Below are 24025 nucleotides of genomic sequence, written 5' to 3' on the forward strand. Positions count from 1 at the left end.
TTCCCGATACTGAAGATTTTTTGGCCCGATCCAGGAATCTGATCCTGAATCTTGTTGATCAAAATTTCAAAAAATTCAAAATTCACTTTGGAAACGTAAAGTCTGTCTGTTTGTAGTGACTCTACCACCGGTTCGGGAGGCAGATTCTACCGAGAAGAAGCAGGCAAGAAACTCAGCAAATCCGAAGTCGACTAGACAATGAGGCAGAGAATATAAAATCATATGAGTAAAATCATATGAGTATAAGTCAAACTTACTCAGTCCCAAGGCCAGTTTCGGCATTACGTTGACGATTCTTCTGCCATTTAGATTCTTATGTAGACTTGAATAATCTGGAAAACTTTGAGGCATGCCGGTTTCCTCACGCAATTTCACCTTCACCGTTAAAGCGGTTTGGAAAAACGGATTTGGAGCTACAACAGAGTCTATAATCTCTATTTTTATTTTCAAATTGAATTATTTTACGTAATTAGGTGAGCATGAAACTTACGTTAGCTTTTTTCGAAAGGAATTGATCCTACTTGAAACTCATTACAAATATTTCTTTGAACATCAGAAATTAATTTCATAAATCTAATTATGGCTTTATTATATCCGGTTTTTTTCATTTCAATTACCTAAAAAAGTAATTTCCGAGGAAAATCTTATTAGTAGCGCAGGGTCCACACCGAGTGAGCAATTTGTGGTTGTCCTCATAAAACAAAAGGTGAAGTTAAAAAATCTAGTACCTTTCATTCACATAGCTATGGTTTAATTCTTAAAAATATATTATTAACCAGTAAAAGATCATATAATATGTACTTTGATCCAAAAAACGAAATACTGTACTGTACGAAATGTTATACTGTCCTTAAGTGGTTTATTTATATGACCATTGACTGGGTTGATTGACCGTTTATATTCTATGTATGCTGGTTGCTTTTTATTATTTTTTCTTAACACGTGAAAGAAATAAATCGGTTGACGAAACTGGAATAAATAAGGTCGGTTAATTCAAAGCACCTTTTAACTTTTTAGTTGTAAGCAAAAAATAAGAGTAAAGCCATTTATCGATTCATGTTACGTTTCAACAAGGAAAAAATTACTATTGTCCCTCATCATCATCATCATCATATCAACCGATAGACGTCCACTGCTGGACATAGGTCTTTTGTAGGGAGTTCCAAATTCCACGGTTTTGTGCCGCTTGAATCCAGCGGCTACCTGCGACGCGCCTAATATCGTCCGTCCACCTCGTCGGGGGTTGACCGACGCTGCCTTTACCAGTGCGGGGCTGCCAGTCCAGCACCTTGGGACCCCAACGCCCATCCCCCCTCCGAACTATGTGCATTGCCCGCTGAGTGACTCTGATCCTTCTTATGAGGCCCATAGTGAGCGACCATCTTTCGGAGCCACAGGTCAACTTTTTCCGTCGTTCTAAAGTTATTTAGTTTTGAAATACGAACTGATGGAATATAGCTTCACGCAGACAAATGTTTTGCACTAGCGCCATATTGAAGGATCACTTGACTGAATGAGGCAAGTACTTGTGGCTTGGCCATAAGGCTTAAGCAAGGCGAGACGTACACTTGCATCAGACAAAGCAGACATAGAGTAGTCCGAGGCAGACGCGTCTCGTCCGGGGCAAGCGCGTCCCGCGTGGCGTTGGTACAATGCAGACACGGCTAATTTTAAAATGAGAAAATTTAACGAGAAGCTTAACTAAAAAACGTATGTTTTTCAGTTAAGCTTCTCGTTAAATTTTCTCATTTTATCCTCTAACGGCCTTCAGTGTTGCGATTAATAAAACAAGATATAGCGCTGTAGGTACGAGTACGTACAATAATAACTTACATTTCCAAGAAGATTATATAAACTGTTTATTGCGAACTTGTTTATTAAAGCAATCAACTACTGCTAAGACTCAGTGAAGCTTAAATTATAATTTAAATAAGATGAGCTTACAATATTTCTTAAACTTAATCTTATATCTTTAAACGAGCAATTCTTGTATCTTGGAATTGTAATTGGAATCTTGGAATCGGCTCCAACGATTTTCATGAAATTTAGTATACTTTTAATAGTGTTAAGGGGGTTTTGGGGGCGATAAATCGATCTAGCTAGGATTCATTTTTAGAAAATAACATTTCATTTTAGAAAAATGTCATTAGTTTTTTCCGGTAGTAAACAATTTGGTGCAGACGAAGTTGCACGGGTCAGCTAGTATTATGAAACAGAGTACCTTTAAATGGGAAAAGACTCAATATCATCAATCCTAACTAATAGCCCACAGCTGGGCTCATGCATCCAGTACAGGATTATAGAGTCTTGACCCACCTTGACATTTTATTTGGGTTTTTTTTATAGTGGTAATTGAAGGACCAAGCAGGTGGCCCACCTTATGGTAAGAAAACCATGGCCTATAAACAGAGACACACTTCGCAGGACATCCAAGGAACACGTAATACAAAGTGCCGCCCTGAGTATATCAGCCTGAACTCATGTGCCTGTAATTACACGGTCAACCATGCCCTTTAGACTGAAACACAACAATGCTGCCAGGCGGCAGAAACAGAAACATGGCGTCTACTAAGAATAAGTTGGGACATTCATTTAAAATTCTCATCTGTGGTCTGGACCGTGAATGTCTATGGATTCTGTGGTTTCTTGGTGGGTTTGTGGTCGTAAAGAACTAATGTCATTTTTGTGTTGAGTCATAATTTTTTAAGAGGGTTCTAAAAAGCTCGTTATAGAAAACTTAGTCATGGAATACAATCAACTATTATAATATTCGTACTACGTGAAGTTTTATTCAAACCAGTCCCACATCAAAGGTCACCGGCGTTAGCGCAATGGGAGGAGAATTCTACCGGAGCCAAATTTTTTTTAGTGGAAATATAGGAGTTTTCTTATTCAGGGGTGTTTATCTATAACTTATAGCAGTGATAATGTATATAACATCTTCAATGCCAATATAAGCATTGGTAAGTTTTAGAAAAAAACCCCTTAAATTTTATCGATAAACTCTGTGAATAGTGCATCACTAAAGTGGTAACAATCACCGTTGAATGCAGTAACCGTACGTACTCTGGTCGCATCACTAGTCCCAAATCCTTATTTATAGCCAGAAACAGATAATCTAATAAAAGTTATAAAGTGCTAAGATAAATATATTGTGTGTTCGAAAGACGAAGGAGTATCGTCTTAAATTTAAACGTATTAAATTTATTTAAAAAAAACTGTTTAAGACCAGTGTAATACTAAAATCTATTTATTAAGAACTTTCGAAACACAAGCAAACTAAAAAATTGTTATTTTTACAAAACAACCAAACTAAAAAATAGTTATTTAGTGGGCAGTGCCAATTTAAATAAAATAAAATTAGCTTATATGCAATTCAATAAAATTATAATATAACATTAATTAAATTTAACAAAAAATATTTGATATTATTCCTAATTACTTGCTCATATAATCGCTATCAAACTTACTTAAAACTCTTTAGCTATAAATAAATAAAGAATAATTGTCCTAGTACTTACGTTTTAAATATCCAATAATTACGACTCTTAATCATAACGTGTGGAAGATTTAGGCGATTCCAAATGGGATGCAAGTTGTCTCAGCTCGCAGCATCCGAGTTCTCCCAAGACCCCCTAAACAAGCCACCACCCCCGGCCGACCCCCGCTCACCCTTGACACCTAAGCAGCAGTACTGCATCATGGCCTCATGGAAAGGGATCTTCAGACAGATCGAGAAGACCGGAATTATATTGTTTGTCAAGTAAGTTTTTAGACAAAAAATTTAAACACTTTATTGTACGCGCACCACGTCAATACTACCCTCCTCAAGCTATAACGTCGTAAATATAAATGATTTTTATACATTAAATAATAATTAAAGTGTACCAAAAATTAGTATAATTACTGACAGTGAAAGTTTGGCAATATTTTGACATAAAACATATTCTGTACTTTACCTTCAAATTTGACATGCACGTATATTAATTAATTGTGATATTTATTTTCTTTTTCTTATTACATTTTTTTTTTAAATATTAATTGGATATCAATTATATAAAACCCAACTGTCATTGCAGATTGCTCTCGTTTTGTATAACCATTTAGTTAATATTTACCTCTATTCTGTTGTGGCTATTCTAGTCTATTCTGGTCTATTCCGTTCTATTCCGTTCTGTTCTGTTCTGTTCTATTCTGTTCTATTCTATTCTGGTTTATTCTGGTCTATTCCGTTCTATTCTGTGCTGCTCTATTCTGTTCTCTTCAGTTATTCTATTTTATTCTATTTTGTTCTGTTATATTCTATTCCAGTCTAATCTATTATATTCTATTCTAATTTATTCTTTTCTATCATATTCTGTTCTGTTCTATTCTATTCTGGTCTTTTCCGTTCTATTATTTTTATTCTATTCCATTATAATTATATTCCATTCTATTCTATTCTAATATATTCTGTTCTATCAAATTCTGTTCTGTTCTATTCTTGTCTTTGCCGTTCTGTTCTTTTCTGTTCTGTTCTATTCTATTCTATTATATTTACTCTATTCTCTGAACAGAACAGAACAGAAGTACGGACAACCTGTAGCCACATAAATACACAGTCCTCGGGTGAAAAAGATAAAAATAAACAGAATGTCCTCCTGCCCTGAGAGGGTGGAAAATCCAGGAAGTTGTCGATTTAATAACTCATATCCGGCGCGACAGGAAGCTATACAGCTCGTACAAATATTATATCAAGGCTCTGCTCGTATGTACTTGTCTCTGGGAGTGCTGTTTGTTTTATCATTAATTAATTAATGTATTTAACTTTATTGTGGAAACACGTTAATTTGGGTATATTATAGCATTAGACCACGCAGTTTAAGTATAATTTTTTATGGCCTCGTTGCAGTGGTAAGCCCGGTCTTATACGTGGGAAATCCCGGATTTGATCACGGGAAAAATATGAGACTATAATGTTTGCTTTTCTGGACTAGTGGGAGGATTTGGCCGTGGCTAGTTACCATACCAGCGACAAAGACGTGCCGCCAAGCAAGAAACCGATTAGAGATATAAATGGCTTACAACTGCCGTACCCCTAACCGGTTAGCCCGCTGTTGTCTTAGTCATCGAGGGCTCACTTGTAGTGAAATAAAAAAACATATTTTTTGATTCCACAACAAGGAACGCAGCATTGCAACAATGCTGTTTAGCGGCAAAAATAAGCAGGGAGGTACAGTACTTCCACGGACGTACGTACAACTAAAAACTCAATTTCGATGGGCAGTTGGAAGAACCCTGCTTTCTGAATCCAAGGCTGGTGGTTTTATTCCCACAACTGGAAAATGTTTGTGTGGTGAATTTTTTTGAGTGTCTGGGTGTTTATCTGTATTTTATAAGTATTTATGTATATTGTACTAATAATATAAATGCAAAAGTTTGTATGTACAGATGGATGGATGTTTGTTACTATTTCAAGCAAAAACTACTGAACCATTTTGATTGAATACACCCTGGATTAACACATAGGCTGCTTTCTATCCCGGCAAAATTTACGCAGGAAAACCGTGGAAAAACCAGAAAACCGCGTATGAAGGACCCGCGGGCTCGTACTATATTAATAAAAATAAGAAACATACTATACTGAAATCTCCATCTGTTTTGATTTACTTTTACTAACAGAGCTCAAAGTAACAATTATTTTTTAAACAATGGTCGAAAGTAATTACATATTATAAGTCTAAACAATGGACGAGTATATCAATGTATTTTCACTACGAAAATAGGGGCTCGAGGTCTCCCTAAGGATATTCTAGGGTCCTGCGTTACAAAGGGCCTTTATCTTTCGGCAAACAAAGCAAGTCGCACCTTACACGCATGCCATTGTAAACTACATATATGCGACACTCCTTCTCCGACCACGCCGTTTGTCTAGTGGTTAGCATGTCCAACTTGGGGTACAAGGTTCAAGGCTCTGGCCATTACAATTGTGACTCAGTGATCGATTAATTACATCACAGACCTCAGTTCCAACTGTGAACACGAAGCTTGATTTGCTATACCTACTCCTTGGAAAGCAGACGAATCTGTAGGATGTAATTTATAAATTCTTCAATCTTGATACTCCTCACCGCGCTATAAATTGAGGAAGGAGTTCTCGGCTTCGATTCCCGGCAATGCAAATTTGGGAATTTTTTAATTTCTAAATTTTCTCTGGTCTGGTCGGGTGTGTCCGACAAAGACGTGCCGACGTGCGATTTAGTCTATGACTACCATACTCCTTTACAGGTTAGCCCGCTACCAACTTAGACCGCATCCGGCATCATCACTTACAACCAGGTGAGAGTGCAGTCAAGGGCTAACTTGTAGTGGAATAAAAAAAATACCGAACAGATTTTCGGCAATGTACTTCTCTTTTACTATCTTGGCAAAGTAAAACACTGAAGTCAGGTTTTGTACTGGCGAGGGAATTGTGTTCTATATCTTCGAAGGAGCTAGCATGAAACTGCTACCGCAATTTGAAAAGCTGAACCTTTTCGACCATATTTCATATGCTCCCTAGCCAACTTGACCTTCATAAAGAGACGTAATCGATAAAATAGCTTGGGTGTAAATTATTGGGCTAACCAGGTTGCTCTTCTAATAATTTAAAATGAAATTGTGAGATGGTGATAACAAAAAAAAACACCCGGCTAAGTTTGTTGTGGGCTTCTTCTTAGACCAGGACGCGTTTGGAACCCTCGTAGCTTTAGTTTCAAGTTTATGAATGTTATTGCCATCATCTCACTACCGTGTAATTCTTATGTACGAATCAAAAGTGCTATGGGCCTACTTGAATAAAGATATTTTTGACTTTGACTTTGACTTTGAGGTATTGTGGTTTCCCCGTCGTTATTGCCAACACCAAATAACGAACTAGTCAAGTGCAGGTCCCGTTGACCTGACATGTTTAGAATATTTACTTAGTTGAGGTGTGGACTTATATGTGAGCGAGCTTGCTTCAAAGGTGGAGGAATACCTGAGAGTTCTCCATTTGACGACCGACTGGCGCAGTGGGCAGCGACACTGCTCTCTATGTCCAAGGCCGTGGGTTCGATTCCCACAGCTGGAAAATTATTGTGTGATGAACATGTGTGCTTTTCAGTGTCTGGGTGTTTATCTATATATTATAAGTATTTATGTATAATGTATATTATTCCTAAAAATATTCATCAGTCGTCTTAGTACCCATAACACAAGCTACGCTTACTTTGGAGCTAGATGGCAATGTGTGTATTGTCATAGTATAATATTTAATATTAATAATGTTCTCAATGGCGTGTGGAGTCCACCGCTCCACACAAGCTAGCATGTTGGAGCATGGCCAAACCCTAATCATGTGGGAAGAGGCCCTTGATCATGACTTATCATGATTAAAAGGGGGATAAACTTCCTGATCGAACTTTATCCCTTTCCAGTGGATATAAGTCAAGGGCTAACTTGTAGTGGAAATTAAAAAAAAACACATTTTAACCGCTCGTGTTCGTGGCACGCTCAATGGTATCTAATATGATATTCCGTTTTGTAGTTACCTAATTTATTCGTTAGCAGTGATTCCACGTAGACCACAAACCTTTTTAATAATTCTTTCAGAAGGCCTGCCCCGGCCCATGGGCCCCCGAGGGTCTTTATACAAAATGGAGCAAACATTAGAAAGCACTTGCGGGATTTTTCAAATTTGTTTTACCTTTACATGTTTCTGTTTGAAGCTACTTTGTTTTTGATTACATGGTTTATATATATATACAATCTTGTTCTTATATATATATATATATTATATATATATATATATATATATATACATATATATATTATATATATATATATATACACGTGTAACCAAATTACGAAATAATTTTGTAGGATGCATAAGTATATATTAATTTTTCCATACAAACGAATTCAAAACATTCAAGTGTTTTTTTATTTAAGACGGGCATTTGAGATTAGCAATAATAAATAATAATAATAATAAATCTTTATTTGGAACTGTTACAATGCACTTAAAATATTAGCAAGGGTGGCACTGCGATAGTAAAAACTGTACTGCATGTGTGTGTGTGTGTGTGTGTGTGTGTGTGTGTGTGTGTGTGTGTGTGTGTGTGTGTGTGTGTGTGTGTATGTGTATTTGTTTGTTGTTTACGTGATTGAAGATGAAATTCAAATAAGAAAAAAAAAAACTACCTGTACTTAATATCACAGATTTGTTTACTTCCAGTACGATTGAAATAATTTTAATTTGGCGCCTATCTGATTTGTTCAGGTAGGTATAGACTATAAAGCAGCACGCTACGTCCCGTTATATAAGCGGGCGAAGCCGCAGGACTAATCTAGTAAAATAAGTATGGATTATTTTCCTTTTTGCTTCGTTTCTGAAAAGTTAATTCAAAATTCAAAATTCATTTATTTCAAGTAGGCCTAATACAAGCACTTTTGAAACGTCAAGTCTGTCCGTGTGTAGTGACTCTACCACCGGTTCGGAAGGCAGATTCTACCGAGAAGAAGCCGGCAAGAAACTCAGCAGTTGCTCTTTTCCAACATCAAAAATTTACATTTTATATTTTAACATTCATTTTTCTATCTTGTGAGAGATGAAAGCGGAGCCGGATGCTTCCAAGCAACCTTGTCATTAAGAAACTCATCAATTGTATAATAACCTCGCTGTAATAAATGTGTTTTAACACATTCTTTAAACTTATGGATTTAAAGGTAGGTAGGTCAAAAGGTTTTACAGAAAAAATATGTGTAGTTTCTAAGTAAAAAGGCTGTGTCATTACCAACAAATATTTGTAAAAGTATAGATTGTCCTTTTTTGTCTTCTGAACCCTGAAATCTAATTGGTTATGAACCGCTGCCGGCGACAGACTGTACGCAATTAAATAACATTGTTGTCAAATGGAACAGAATATGAGGTATTTTCCCATTTCATACAATGACCTTACACATAAGTTTAGTTTATAAGTTGTTTATGTATTATGTTTTATGTTTTAGGTTTTTTATTAAAGAAAGTGAAATATTTTCAGCCATTAATGAAAGCAAGACGAAACTGTGGAACCGTGGAACTGTGGACCGAGATTGTGGAAACGAACTGGATGCATTTTTTTCCGCCTGTCCGCCACAACTTTATGTTTCAGTAACCAATCTTAAAATGATAGAATTTATTTATTCATTCAAAAGAATAAAAAATAGCATTAGATAAAATCTGTAGGTATATATAGTAGGCATACACCCCTAACAGGTTTCAAATTTCAAACCGGTTTTTATCATTAGCCCCGGTATCGGAATAATTTCGGTTAAGGTTCCCTTTTTTATTTTTTTAACCGGTTAAACAGAGAATCCGGTTCATGTTAAATTTCACTAAATCGATTGAAATAAACCGGTTTTAAGAACTTTAATTTCAGTTCTCTTTGTGATTTGCTGCACGCCTTATCATTTATAGTTGTAAGTGCGAGTAATCTGAAGCGGCAGGATCTTTAAATGGTCATAAGTTATTCCATGCACAACCTATTTTATGAATTATTTGCTTTTTCTTTGAAATTATCCAAAAGTCTCGTCATATTATAGGTGTGTGTATGACACCCTGTGTATGACTGTAATACGAATGTAATTTTTATTCCTAATACTAAGCTTTTTCTATTTAAACATCTTGATTTATAACAGCGACACAAATCTATTTAAAAAGATGTACAATTTATATGTTTTTGTTCTTTGCAGCCAAGTGGGACTCGCATGTCTGGCATAAACCGGTTAATTTAAAACGTTATTAAAGCGTTCGCTCGGTTCGTTCAATCATTTAACCCTTATTATGCAGAACATTAAAATAAACTGGTTATTAACTAACATTTTCCGGTAAATTTAAAACGGTTCCGAGCCCTGCAGTCAAGGGCTAACTTGCACAAGTAGAAAAAAAAATGTGTGAGACGTCAGAAGGCTTGGCAGAGGCTGAGGCTTGCAGATGAGAAAAATCTAAATTGATATGCATAAAATAACAGACATGAATCAGATATGAAATGTTGAAAATATATAGCATTACAAATTTGTTTCATAAAATAATGACCGTTTATATGCATTTTAAATAAACACAAAGAATTAAATTTTAAAATTTATTTAAAAACAACTTAACTCTTTATGGTACATATATTCCATGATATATCGTGGAGATGCATCGCCACGGCCAGTATCGCCACGCCAACAATTAGGTTTACCCTCGCCTACAGAGTTTCACATAAAAAAAAATACTACATATCAAAAAAGCATTCCATTGTAGGTGAAGTTAGCAGAGCATTTGCCAGCAGATCAAAAATAAAACGGAGTTCTCTTCGCATGCAGCTGAGTTCTGGAGTTCCTGATGATTTTTACGAATAGTTCTGGCGTTTTTACCCCCAAAAAAAGGGTGTCAAAAAATGATCTGCTAACTTCCGATAGCAGATCATTTTCGAGCAAATCAAAATTTGATGCTTGTTCTGGACGCATGCAGCTTAGATCTATAGTTCCTGATACTTTTTAATAATAGTTCTGTCGTAAATACTGAAAAAAAAAATCTTAAAGAAAATAACCCTAAACATCCTATCGTACACAAAGACCTTTGAATAAAACATTTTTTAGACCCGTACTCTCTCGAAACTCTTTTCTTTCTCACACATCAGTATATAAACAATAATAAACAAATATTAAAGTTCTTATAAATCAAGTTTCTGAGTCACCACAACAAACATAAAAATTTATTTTCTTAAATAATTACATAAAATAATACCAAACATTGGTTTTTGAAAACCCTACTTATTAAAGGGGTAAGAACTCTTTTGTTTCTGTTGAAGCATCATAACGCCTGAAACATAACATAAATTCAAGCCTAGAACACACGTACTTTAGACTGCATATCACACGTCAATATTTTAATATCGAAAAAATTACATAACAGAAAGTTTAATTATTTTTGGCAACCCTATATTCCCCACAGCCTAGAACTCTTTTGTTTCCGATAGAGCACGACTAACACTATAACATAATTAAAATTCAAGCCTAGAACACTCGAACTTTAGACTGCATATCACACGTCAATATTTTAATATCGAAAAATTAGATTACTTGGTTTGTATTTTTTTTAAGAAACCCATCCTACAGCCTAGAACTCTTTAAATTCCGATAGATCACTACTAACACTAAAACAGAATTAAAATTCAAGCCTAGAACACACGTACTTTAGATAGCATATCACACGTCAATATTTTAATATCGAAAAAATTACATAACAGAAAGTTTAATTATTTTTGGCAACCCTATAAACCACACAGCCTATAACTACACAAACTATATTCTCTATATTCTTTTGTTTCCGATAGAACACTACTAACACTATAACATAATTAATATTCAAGCCTAGAACACTCGTACTTTAGACTGCATATCACACGTCAATATTTAAATATCGAAAAATTAGATTACTTGGTTTGTATTTTTTTTTAAGAAACCCACCCTACAGCCTAGAACTCTTTTAATTCCGATAGATCACTACCAACACTAAAACATAATTAAAATTCAAGCCTAGAACACACGTACTTTAGACAGCATATCACACGTCAATATTTTAATATCGAAAAAATTACATAACAGAAAGTTTAATTATTTTTGGCAACCCTATAAACCACACAGCCTAGAACTCTTTAATTACTGATAGAACATTTCTTACACTATAACACAATTAAAATTCAAGCCTAGAACACACGTACTTTAGACTGCATATCACACGTCAATATTTTAATATCGAAAAATTAGATTACTGGGTTTTTTTTTTTTTAAGAAACCCATCCTACAGCCTAGAACTCTTTTGTGTCCGATAGAACACTACTAACACTACAACATAATTGAAATTTAAGCCTACAACACACGTACTTTAGACTGCATATCACACGTCAATATTTTAATATCGAAAAATTAGATTACTTGGTTTGTATTTTTTTTTTTAAGAAACCCATCCTACAGCCTAGAACTCTATAAATTCCGATAGATAACTACTAACACTAAAACATAATTAAAATTCAAGCCTAGAACACTCGTACTTTAGACTGCATATCGCACGTCAATATTTTAATATCGAAAAATTAGATTACTTGGTTTGTATTTTTTTTTAAGAAACCCATACTACAGCCTAGAACTCTTTTGTTTCCGATATAACACTACTAACACTAAAACATAATTAAAATTCAAGCCTAGAACACTCGTACTTTAGACTGCATATCACACGTCAATATTATAATATTGAAAAATTAAATAACAGAAAGTATAATTTTTTTTGGCAACCCTATAGACCACACAGCCTAGAACTCTTTAATTACTGATAGAACACTTCTTACACTATAACACAATTAAAATTCAAGCCTAGAACATACGTACTTTAGACTGCATATCACACGTCAATATTTTAATATCGAAAAATTAGATTGCTTACGTTGTATTTTTTTTTAAAAACCCATCATACAGCCTAGAACTCTTTAAATTCCGATAGATCACTACTAACACTAAAATATAATTAAAATTGAAGCCTAGAACACTCGTACTTTAAACTGCATATCACACGTCTCTATTATAATTTCGAAAAAAATTCGGAAGAATTTATTTTCTTCGCAATTTTAAACATTCCACAGCATAGAACTCTTTAGTATCTAGTAGAACACTTTTAAGACTATGACATGCCTTAAAACAAAGTCTAGAACACTTGTATTCGAGACTGCATATCACACGTCAATATTACGTTGCCAAAAATAATTAAACTTTCTGCTATGTAATTTTTTCGATATTAAAATATTGACGTGTGATATGCAGTCTAATGTACGTGTGTTCTAGGCTTGAATTTTAATTGTGTTTTTATAGTGTAAGAAGTGTTCTACCAGTAATTAAAGAGTTCTAGGCTGTGTGGTCTATAGGGTTGCCAAAAAAAATTATACTTTCTGTTATTTAATTTTTTAGACATTAAAATATTGACGTGTGATATGCAGTCTAAAGTAAGAGTGTTCTAGGCTTGAATTTATGTTATGTTTCAGGCGTTATGATGCTTCAACAGAAACAAAAGAGTTCTTACCCCTTTAATAGGTAGGGTTTTCAAAAACCAATGTTTGGTATTATTTTATGTAATTATTTAAGAAAATAAATTTTCATGTTTGTTGTGGTGACTCTGAAACTTGATTTATAAGAACTTTAATATTTTTTTATTATTGTTTATATACTGATGTGTGAGAAAGAAAAGAGTTTCGAGAGAGTACGGGTCTAAAAAATGTTTTATTCAAAGGTCTTTGTGTACGATAGGATGTTTAGGGTTATTTTCTTTAAGAATTTTTTTTTCAGTATTTACGTCAGAACTATTATTAAAAATTATCAGGAACTATAGATCTAAGCTGCATGCGTCCAGAACAAGCATCAAATTTTGATTTGCTCGAAAATGATCTGCTATCGGAAGTTAGCAGATCATTTTTTGACACCCTTTTTTTGGGGGTAAAAACACCAGAACTATTCGTAAAAATCATCAGGAACTCCAGAACTCAGCTGCATGCGAAGAGAACTCCGTTTTATTTTTGATCTGCTGGCAAATGCTCTGCTAACTTCACCTACACTTCCTGGATGACCTTGTAATCGGTAGTAGAGCTTGAGTGTTAACAAACCAACGAGGCAGTTGGCGGTAGTCACGGCTTGTAATCCGAGTGTTTACGAGCGCATTAATGCAAACGTTGATAAGTTGAAGGCTGTTGATATATCACGCCCGCTCCCCGTTTATTTGTGTAAGATATGGCCGTGGCAGAGATTTACTGGCAGCCGTATCTGGGTCGCAAGCTGTGCATGTCGTGAATTTGTGGCTTAATTGTCTTCTGAAACATGTACGTACAGTACACGAGTATTTTGTTTGTAACGAGAATGAGGCGAGCGTTATACTACGTTGTACCGTAATAAAGTTGTTTAAGAGCACCTTTCGCTACTATTATCAGCCGATTTATATTTCACTGCTATGATAAAGTCACCACTCTAACAGGAAAGAGAGATTTAGAGCTTAGACCCACAACGCTGCTTCAATGCGGGTTGGCGGACTTTAACCCATTTATAACACAATTTGCATAACATTTTTCAAAATTTATTTGACATGCATATCAAATGATCGGTAGTAAAAATGGCTAAAAAAATTGTCTTTTCAAACATGTACGTAATACGAGTATTTATTTTTGTAACAAATATGAATTGAGAGCGTTATATAGCGATCACTTATCAGAAAAACCCTTCTAATAGTTCTTGGTCCGACCTGGGAATTGAACCCAGGACCCCGTGCTCTGTACTTGAACTAGACCATAGGCAGTGGCGTTATAAATACTTAAGGGTAGGCTTTTTATACCCTTAAGTATTTATAACTAACTAACAAAGCCTATCCTTAAGTTTTTTATAACTCGTACTGGAAATTTTCTTCATTTTTGTGCATAGAGATGCACGCCACTGTACTCGCGTAGCCAAATCATTCTTGAATCATGAAAATTCGACTAGAGTGTAGAGGTGCACTTAGAAATATTTTTATTTAATTCCATTAATTACATCGTTCATTACATCATTTTATCGTTCAGTTCAAGGGCAGTTCAACCTTATCCATTTATAACTTAAAACTAACCCTCACCATTGAAAACCCTATAAATACTGAAACGTTTAATAAATAAACACTCGGTGGCGCACAATTCAAATCTCCGAGGGCCGTTTGGACCCCGAATACCAAGTGGCGACGTACTAATTTATGACGGGTTAATTTCATTTCCAAACGCATATAATATTACATTACTTTAATGTTGGATGAAGCTGTGATAATGGTTAGGACTTTTACTTAACTTTAGGTGGGCGAGTTCTAAGAATTTAAAATACCACTTGCATAAACAGTGAATGAAAACATCGTAAGGAAACCTGCAAGCCTGAGACTTATCCATAATGTTTTCCATGGTGTATGGAGTCTACCAATCCGCACTGGGCCAGCGTGGTGGACTGTAAGCCTGAATACCTTACTTGAAATTGTGAGAGGAAACCTGTGCAACAATGATATAGTGGGCCGGTAATGGATTGATATGATGATGTTGATGAATGTTGGATTGAAGCAAATATTGGCTATGATCTACTGATCATAAGCTACTGCTTACGATATATAAGAATCTAGTAGTTTCCCACGACTTTGTACGCATGTATTTTTTTAGTTGTATGACCTCTGTTATGGTCACCTCTGAACTACCATTAAGTATGCAAAAAAACATGTCAATCACTCGCTTTGTTGAAAACAAAACAAATCTATCCCAATTCTGATGGAAACCGTACATGAAAATAGCCTAACTTCAAATTCGAACCCAAATTTAAGCTTAGTTTTAACCACTAGGCTTTTATGTTTTTTTTTCTAAATACCTGAATATTATTAATTGTTAAATTAGCAGTGTGGAACAGTGGGCAAAAATGGGGGCATTTCTAAGAGACTTATTTTCGGGTAACTACCGTTTATCTTTGGATTTAGTGTGCCAAGGACAAGGACCCTCGGGAATTGGGTCAAGTCGAATGTCAAGAATGATTAAATCCAGCCTAATTCCGCATTCGCCGAAGTAATCCTTACATAATTCACTTCATATTGAAGAGGCAATATTCTGCTGGTGTAACAACTGTGTACGTTATAATAACATGATCATCGTCACAAAGCCTCTGTTTTACTGCGGAAAAAAGTCCTCCTTGCTTGGAGGAGAGTTGTCTTTAAAGCTTACACCAAGGTGGTTTTGCGGCTAATTTAAATACTTATCTTCGATAACTTTATAAGGCTTTGCGTTCACTGACAGACACGCTTCATCTTAAACGCCTTAACGTAGGAATTTTGAGAGAATAATCTATGAGCACGGAATTGAAAAAAACGTTGATATCCCAGTGGGTAGGAGCTCAACTTCACTTTTGGGGGGCCGAGTTGGAATACCAGCAAGTTATGTGCATTATAATGAATGAAAATATCACTTGCTTCAACGGGAAGGACAACATCGTGAGGAAACCTCCATGCCTGAGAGTTCTACATAATGTTCTGAAAGGTGTGTGGAGTCCACCAATCCGCACTGGAACAGCGTGGTGGACTACGGCCTTAACCCTTTCTCATTGTGGGAGGAGACCCGTCTCCTTTAGTGGATCGGCAACGGGTATATGATGATGATGATGATTACGGAATTTAGAACATACTGAAACCATCTTACATTGAAGTCAACACGTCTTATATTGAAGCATTAAAAAACCACTCCACTTTAGTAGCGTTTCTCGAACAGGCGGCTAGTCACTAGTCATTTAACAATGTTGATAAAATGTTTTCAACCTTTAAAGTTCTAAACGTTGACCATAATATCGGAAACAGGAAAGTTTCTGAGCTAGCAACATTCCGCGAGTGCGAAGTGAAGCTATCTCTGTTTATTGACACAATACACTGCCTGCAATAATGGCTGAATTCTTTATATTCTTAATTTCGTGTCTATGAGCATTCTAGAGTTGCTAACAAAGGATTTTGTCAAATTACACCCCTAATTACACACAGAGGATAAAAGTTTGACATTTATGAAATTATAAATGCATGAAAGTTATTTGAATTTTTCAAATAAAAATAAACATTTCGTGTTTCTACCCACCCTTCACCCTTCCTTGTTCACACTGGGCCACTCAGAAGAAAAGGGTGCTAGTGGGATTTAATTCAAACTTAGAGAGAGTAACACACACAAGTTTGGCGGCACTTTGAATATGGATGAATAGCGAAATCTCTATTTGTACCAGAAGATGAGTACGCGGGAGTTAACCTACTGAGCTTCGGCTAACCATGCAAATCTTACAAATATTACTTATGCAGTTTGTATGGATGAATTACTCCTTTACACAAAAAACTGCTGAACGGATTTTAATAGAACTTTACAGTTATATATTCATTAAAATAGTACATAACAATGTGTTAATAAGCCAAAACTTATAAATAAGTTTAAAGTAAGACGAAAAAAAAATATTTTCTGAGCTATTTTGGCGTACGCTGTTAGTTAGATAAAAGTAATGTATTGTGGGATTGTTAATCTTAAACAGTACTAAAGTAAAGTCCGCGACAGCATATATCTTCCATTTATGAGGAAGCCACTATATACAAAATATTGAGCAAAAAATACATTTAAATTGGTTAAGTCTCTATTTAAAATGCACAATTTACAGTATTAAATGAATTCTTCGAAACTACACAGACTTTGGGTAAAACCCAAAGTACACTATGTAATTAGGACATATACATATACCTACTTAGTTATAGTTATCGATGCTGATCTGCCGCTAAAAGTACGGCGGCATAGTGCAGTGTGCACAAAATAAAAAAAATTAAAGTTTTCATATTTTTTTCCAGGTTATTTGAAGAAAACGAAGAGCTCATGCACTTGTTTGAGGATTTCCGCGAGCTTCGCACCAAAGAAGCCATCGTGAATTCCGCAGAGCTGGCTGAGCACGCCACGAAGGTGATGCACACCCTTGACGAGGGCATCAAGGGTCTGGCCGACATGGACACCTTCTTTGCGTACGTCAGACACGTCGGCGGGACCCACCGGCAGGTTCCGGGGTTCAAAGCTGAGAACTTCATGGTAAGTAAATCTCTTACTCATTTGTATTTATTATGACCTCCCTGGCGTAGCAGTGAGAGCTGTTAATTTAAGTAGGAGGTCCCGGCTTCGATTCCCGACAGGGGCAATTTAGTAATTTATAATTTCTGAATTTTCTCTGGTCTGGTCTGGTTTCGGCTTCGGCCGTGACTAGTTCCCTACCGACAAACCCATGCTGCTAAGCGATGCAGTGCTCCGGTGCGATGTCGCGTAGAAACCTATTAGGGGTATGATTACCATGCTCCCTAACAGGTTAGCCTGCTATCATCTTAGATTGCATCATTTGCCACCAAACAAATCCGCATGCAACTTATAATTTCTTCATTGTGCGTGGTTTAGTCAAAATGTCCCGAGTATGCATTCTCGTACATTAGATGAATAAAAAAAAAAAATTATGTGAGTAAACTTTTATTTTTGATTTGCTGGAATGGCGACTCCGCACAGGTAACCGCAGCGTTGGTCGGCCCCCAACGAGGCGTACAGACGACATAAACGAGACGCTGGCAGCCGCTGGAAACGAGCAGCCTAAGACCGTGGATTTTGGAACTCAAAAGACCTATGTCCAGCAGTGGACTTCAATCGGTTGAAGTGATGAGTTCAAATTCAAATTGTTTATTTGCAGATTGGCTTTACATTGTTGGTAGATAAATTAAATAAGTATAGGGACAAACAATCCGCCTTAGATGACATGCAAAAAGTATATATGTTCCTTCACTAATTCTTCGTACTATAATAATACTTATCAATCGACATTATTAAATTAAGAATCAAATTCGAGACTGTTATCAAAACCAAAAAAAAAAAAAATCATAATCATCTATGTGCCTAGTATTATATTACGTAAAAAAATTGTAAAATTTGAAAGAATGTTGAGAGAAGTTTTTATTGTTTTCAGAAAATCGAGCAGCCTTTCCTAGAAGCAGCTAAAACCACCCTGGGCGAGAGGTACACCCCGAATATAGAGAACATATACAAAATGACCATCCGATTCATTCTAGAGAACCTCGTCAAGGGTTACGAAGAAGAATATGAGTAGCAAGAAATAATCATACTGATATTATAAAGGCGAAAGTGCGTTGGTTTTTTGGTTTGTCCTCCTTTCACGCAGCAACGGAACAACGGGTTGACGTGATTTTTTGTATCATCATTATCATCAGCCTTTGCGTCGTGGGTTGGTTAGCGTGTCACGAGGTGCTGGAGACGATTTCTGGGTCGGCCAAAGATTTGTTACATATTGGATTTTTCTAATAAAATTCTCAGTTGTAGCGTGAACATAGTAAAAAAAAGACCTTGCCTTTTTAGCCATCGATCCCAGTTATTATCAATACCATCTGATAGTGATCGTTAATCCCACCAGCCCACATAGCAGCAGTGTGATGGGTTTATGCTCTAATCCATCTTTCCTATGAGAGACGAGACCTGTGCTCCACGGTCGGAGGTTAGTAGGCTGGTGATGTTTGTGATGATGCTGAACGTAGCTCTATAGAAGAGGCTGATATAAAGCTAGGATCCAACCCACTGCTATTTGTTGGCAGGCATAGATAACATTCATCATCATCTTCCCATCAACCCATTATCGGCCCACTACAGAGCACGGGTCCATAGTCCACCTCGCTGGCCTAGTGCGGAATGGTGGACTCCACACACCTAAAACAACATTATGCGTGCAGTGCGTGACGAACTCTTAGGCGTGCAGGTTTCCTCACGATGTTTTCCTTCACCGATAACATTATTGTATAATAATGAAGTAAAATTATTCTTCACTAGATGTGCCCTGCGACTTCGCCCGCGTAATTTTGGGAGGCAGCGTACTGCTACATAGTCTACACCTATAGTCATATAATATGAGATTTTTAGATTGTTTCACAAACATTTTGTTATCTTAAGGATTATTTTTTTTAATGAAAATTATACTATAATATTTCTAATACCTCCAAGAATATGTATACAAAGTTTCATGAAGATCTGCTCAGTAGTTTTTGCGTGAAAGCGTAACAAACAAACTTACATTCACATTTATAATATTAGTAGGGTAGGGATTCACACAAAACTTCTTTTGCTTTGCCATTGGTTTACACTTCATAATCTTCATTGCGGAGACCATTAGTTGTCTCTTTGAGAAGACTAACAAGGCGATAAAAATAAGAATGCCCGATAAAAAAATATTGCACGATAATTATTACAGATACAATAGTTATATAAAATTTAAGATGGCTTAACGTGCTCTCCGAGGCACGTAAGAATGTTTGGCAGCAAAGTTATTCCTATCGGTTAGGTCTAGTAAAGACTTGCATCAACGTGTCTGGCCTGACACGAATGTCTAAATTTTAAAGCAGTAAGTTTCTGATTCAGCACAACTTGGTCAGTAGAGTTTCCACTTAAAAAAATACTTTCATGGACTCTTTTAAAAACTAGTTCGAAATCGGTACTTTGAAAACGTTCAGAAACGTAGTAGGTAAATGTGTAACGAAACTTACGTTCAGAAACTTACTTTCTTACTTTCGAATTTTTAAACTTTTCTTTTTTAATATTTATGTATCCGTGTTGGCTGAATAAAACCCTGTCTACTGTTTCAGTATTGCTTTTCTAAGTGCGACGTCAGTCATTTAACAAAATAAGATATTTCTTTCCTAATAATAAGTAACAAGTAAAAATTATATCGGTTTACGCATCATGTGTTACAAATAACTAATGGCATATTATAAAAATTCGGAACAGACAGGATTTGAACCTGTGACTGTCTGACAAGCGCCAGCCAACTAAGCTAACGTCATACCGAAGACGTTGCCGAAATTAATATATTTTTCTAATTCCCATTCACTATTTTTATAAAAATGTCTACCTCTGTTAACTGCATTTTATACCTTGTAATAAAAACCTTTTTGAATTCTTTGTTTTTATTTAGTACGAGTATATCTACTAAAAACTAATTTTAATTATTTTCATTGTGTTTTATAAAACTTGTGTGATTATGTGTTCTTAGTGTATAATGCCAAAATCCTAAGGAATGTAATCTACAAGAAAGTATTTTTTTTAACATTTCTACGTTAATAAAGTATTATTGAATATTTATTTCCCATTGTTTTCTTTGTCTCTTTCTATGGTTGTTTACAACTCCTAATCGGAACAAAATCTACAACTCAAACGGAAATATCGTATCTTCTCATTAAGAAATGACAGGCTAAGTTCTAGTGGACTCGCACACTGGGGGTTCCGTACCACGTTGCAATATAAATTACTACACAATATTAGCCTCAATAAGAGCGAGCAAAAAAATATTAAAGAAAATTAGGACGTCTATCGTCGTCGTTTGACTTAAAAATGTTTTAGAAGATACTATGAAAATTAAGCTTAATTTGCTATACTCCGCGCACAGCAGGAGAATCTCAGTGGCGTGCATAGAGGGTATGCACAGGGTATGCAGATGATATAAAATGAAGGAAATCTTTAGTTAGAGTTAAAAATACTTAAGGGTAGACTTTTTATAACTCTTACAATGCCTATCCTTAAGTTTTCTATAACTCGTACCGCAGATTTCCTTCATCTTATATCATCTGCATACCCTGTGCATACCCTCTATGCACGCCACTGGAGAATCTGTATGGTGTAATTTATAATTACTTCAATCCGTATTCCACACCAAACAGATCCTCGGCAATGTACCCTTAAACATTAGTGCAGGGATTTCCGCAAAGTAACGCCTGCTTCTATCCAATGTTTTAGAAAATATTATTTAAGTATATTTTCCAATTTATTTTTATAACGTTTATTTTGGAACTCAGTTCAAAAAAGAATAAGGATTTTAGTGGGTATGTTTGTTTGTATACGGACGGACGGACCAATAGCAGCAGTCAGCTAAAGATTCTCGCAATGGGAGGATTTGCCCGCAACCACCTCACTGGGGAGACTGGTGGGGGGGGACTCGTAGTAGATGGTGCCCGTTCCATGACATTCCCTTATAGAACTAATATAGAACTAATCTCGGCCACCGCTCCTTAATACCTAGGCTAAGTAGATTGTATAATGAATTTAGTGCTAAAAGTCAGTGTATTGATTAGTTAAACGATACATTAGGAAAATTTAAAACCAAAATTATTAAAACGTTTGGCACTTCGCTAGAAGGTGACTCATAATCTGATGATTACTTACCCAACTTTGTCTTCTAAGTTCCTTAAATATTAACATTGGTAAAGTAAGTTTCTATTTCAAATTCAAATTCAAAATGTCTTCATTCATGTAGGCCTATCACAGGCATACACTTATGAAGCTTTCTGTTTAAATATTATTATTATAAATATACATATCTTTTAATAATGCTTGTATAAAATTGATTTATCGTACATGCTAACCAGTGCATGCTGTGGCTACCTATAAGTGAAATTATGTGTCATTAGTAACCTAAGGCTAGCTTTATTCATAACTATAATACATGTCATTTTGTTGGTCGTCCTAATAAATAAATAAATTGGCTTTTCCCTTAGTTGCTCCTCGCGGGAAGAGGAGGGATGGTGACTACTGTATTACGATCTGACATCACCACACGGACAGAAAGGAGTGACATTAAAACAGCTCCGTTTTGCTATTTGAAAACGGATCTCCAAAAACGTACTTTGGATACAAAAGCACAAGTTCCGTGCAAATGAGGCATCAAACTCAAGTCACAGCTTATTAGATATCAGATTGTGCGCCCTCAGATGTGGTTTAATATCAGATACGTGCGCAATATATATTGGAATTGAAATGTAAAGGTTCGAGCACATGGGGGTGGAAAAAGTCGCAGTACTTTTCACTCGCTTCATAATAACACATTTTTTGGCAACTTATATCTACTACGTCCGTTACAACCTGCCACCCGGTTTATAACTAATGCTGTTGTATGTATAAATGTATCGTTCAATACAATAATTAACAAAATCCACTTAAAATGCTAAATTTGTAATCTTATATGATTATACATTAATATTGTAAGATATTAATAATTTTACTGTACTTAATAATAAGAATAATAATCTGTGTGTTTTATTTTTATCTTTGTTTCTTTTTTCTTTTGAGTCTCTCTTCTTTTTGGTTCAACAAATCCCTATTTACAGTAGTTTGCAGCTTTTACGATGTGCTACGATACTAAAACTCATTTAGTTAAAAAGCATTTATTTGGTTTACCACTTGAAAATCAGGTACTTACTTATCTTTTCTTTATTTCTTTATCTTACAATGGCGTGCAAATATAGAGTCGCTGTTTTATAACATTAAATGACGGAGTAAGCAGATGGAAGTTGCGTGCATAGAGGGTATGCACAGGGTATGCAGATGGTACAAAATGAAGAAAATCTCCAGTATGAGTTATAAAAAACTTAAGGATAGGCATTGTAACAGTTATAAAAAGCCTACCCTATAACTGGTACTGGAGATTTTCTTCATTTATATAATCTGCATACCCTTTATGCACGCCAATGACAGATGGCCCATCTGAAAGTAAGCGGAAAACTGTCTTATATAAGCAGTGCCAAACGTTCAAAAACGTCAAACTACTTACTGTTCAACGTCTTTGATCTCGTAGTAAATGCCGACATCGTCTAGAAATTGTTGCTACAGTTCATAGAAAGTATGGAGGTCCCTTACTACTGAAGACAATAAGGGAGAAGGCTTTTCTCGCACTTATCGGACGATCGCTAGATAGGTCTAGACAGCTTTATACACCTGCGTTTGATTATGTTGTTCTGTGGTCCATCCACTGCGTTGCTGCCCGCACTGTGTACTCTTACCTTAATAGTGAGCAGTGACGTCGATACCAGTTCAATAATGCCGGAAGCACATTTGCAAAAAAGAGCAGCATGTGTTGAATAAAATGGAATTGTAGTTTTCAGTGTGTCACAATACAAACAACTACAGACTTCATCGCGTCGGGTGTTGGCAGTGTGGTTCTGGTGTGTCGTAGTAAGTGTGTCAGGGTCTTAATCGAATAGCCGCCGGCAGTACAATCTCAATCGCGCATGCTATAAACCTCTAAACAGATTGAATTGGTGTAGTGGGAAATGTAGTAAATATCACAATCTAGCTGTGCCCTGCGGCTTTATACCCCAATAATATATTTCCAAACAAAATGCTGATAAGGTAACTGGCTCGTTGTTCCAGCTTGATTAACATGATCACGGAAGGTGCTGGGTTCGAGGCCGGTAATTCATTAATTCATTCAATCAATTCATCATCATTATTATTTTGAGGGCCTATTGGCGCAGTGGGCTTAGAAAGCAGGGTGGCTTTCTAAGTCCAAGGCTGTGGATTCGATTCCACACAGCTGGAAAATATTTGTGTGGTGAACATGAATGTATTTCAGTGTCTGGGTGTTCATATGTACCTAT

General features: G+C 35.8%; 1 protein-coding gene across 1 annotated transcript; it reads left to right on the forward strand.

Annotated features, from left to right (window-relative positions):
* The first annotated feature begins 3584 nt into the window (after window positions 1–3584).
* On the forward strand, window positions 3585–18702 carry LOC120631656 (neuroglobin-like). The gene is made up of 3 exons (XM_039901322.1): window positions 3585–3763; window positions 17417–17648; window positions 18562–18702. The coding sequence occupies exons 1-3, from the start codon at window positions 3585–3587 to the stop codon at window positions 18700–18702; spliced, it is 552 nt and encodes a 183-aa protein (XP_039757256.1).
* Window positions 18703–24025: the final 5323 nt, after the last annotated feature.

The sequence above is a fragment of the Pararge aegeria genome, chromosome 18 (assembly GCF_905163445.1).
Source record: "Pararge aegeria chromosome 18, ilParAegt1.1, whole genome shotgun sequence".
In the NCBI taxonomy this organism is placed as follows: domain Eukaryota; kingdom Metazoa; phylum Arthropoda; class Insecta; order Lepidoptera; family Nymphalidae; genus Pararge; species Pararge aegeria.

Coding starts and splice junctions, on each gene's coding strand:
- LOC120631656 (XM_039901322.1), top strand. CDS start 3,585: ATGGGATGCAAGTTGTCTCAGCTCGCAGCATCCGAGTTCTCCCAAGAC. Junction 3,764..17,416: donor GGAATTATATTGTTTGTCAA/GTAAGTTTTTAG, acceptor ATTTTTTTCCAG/GTTATTTGAAGAAAACGAAG. Junction 17,649..18,561: donor TCAAAGCTGAGAACTTCATG/GTAAGTAAATCT, acceptor TATTGTTTTCAG/AAAATCGAGCAGCCTTTCCT.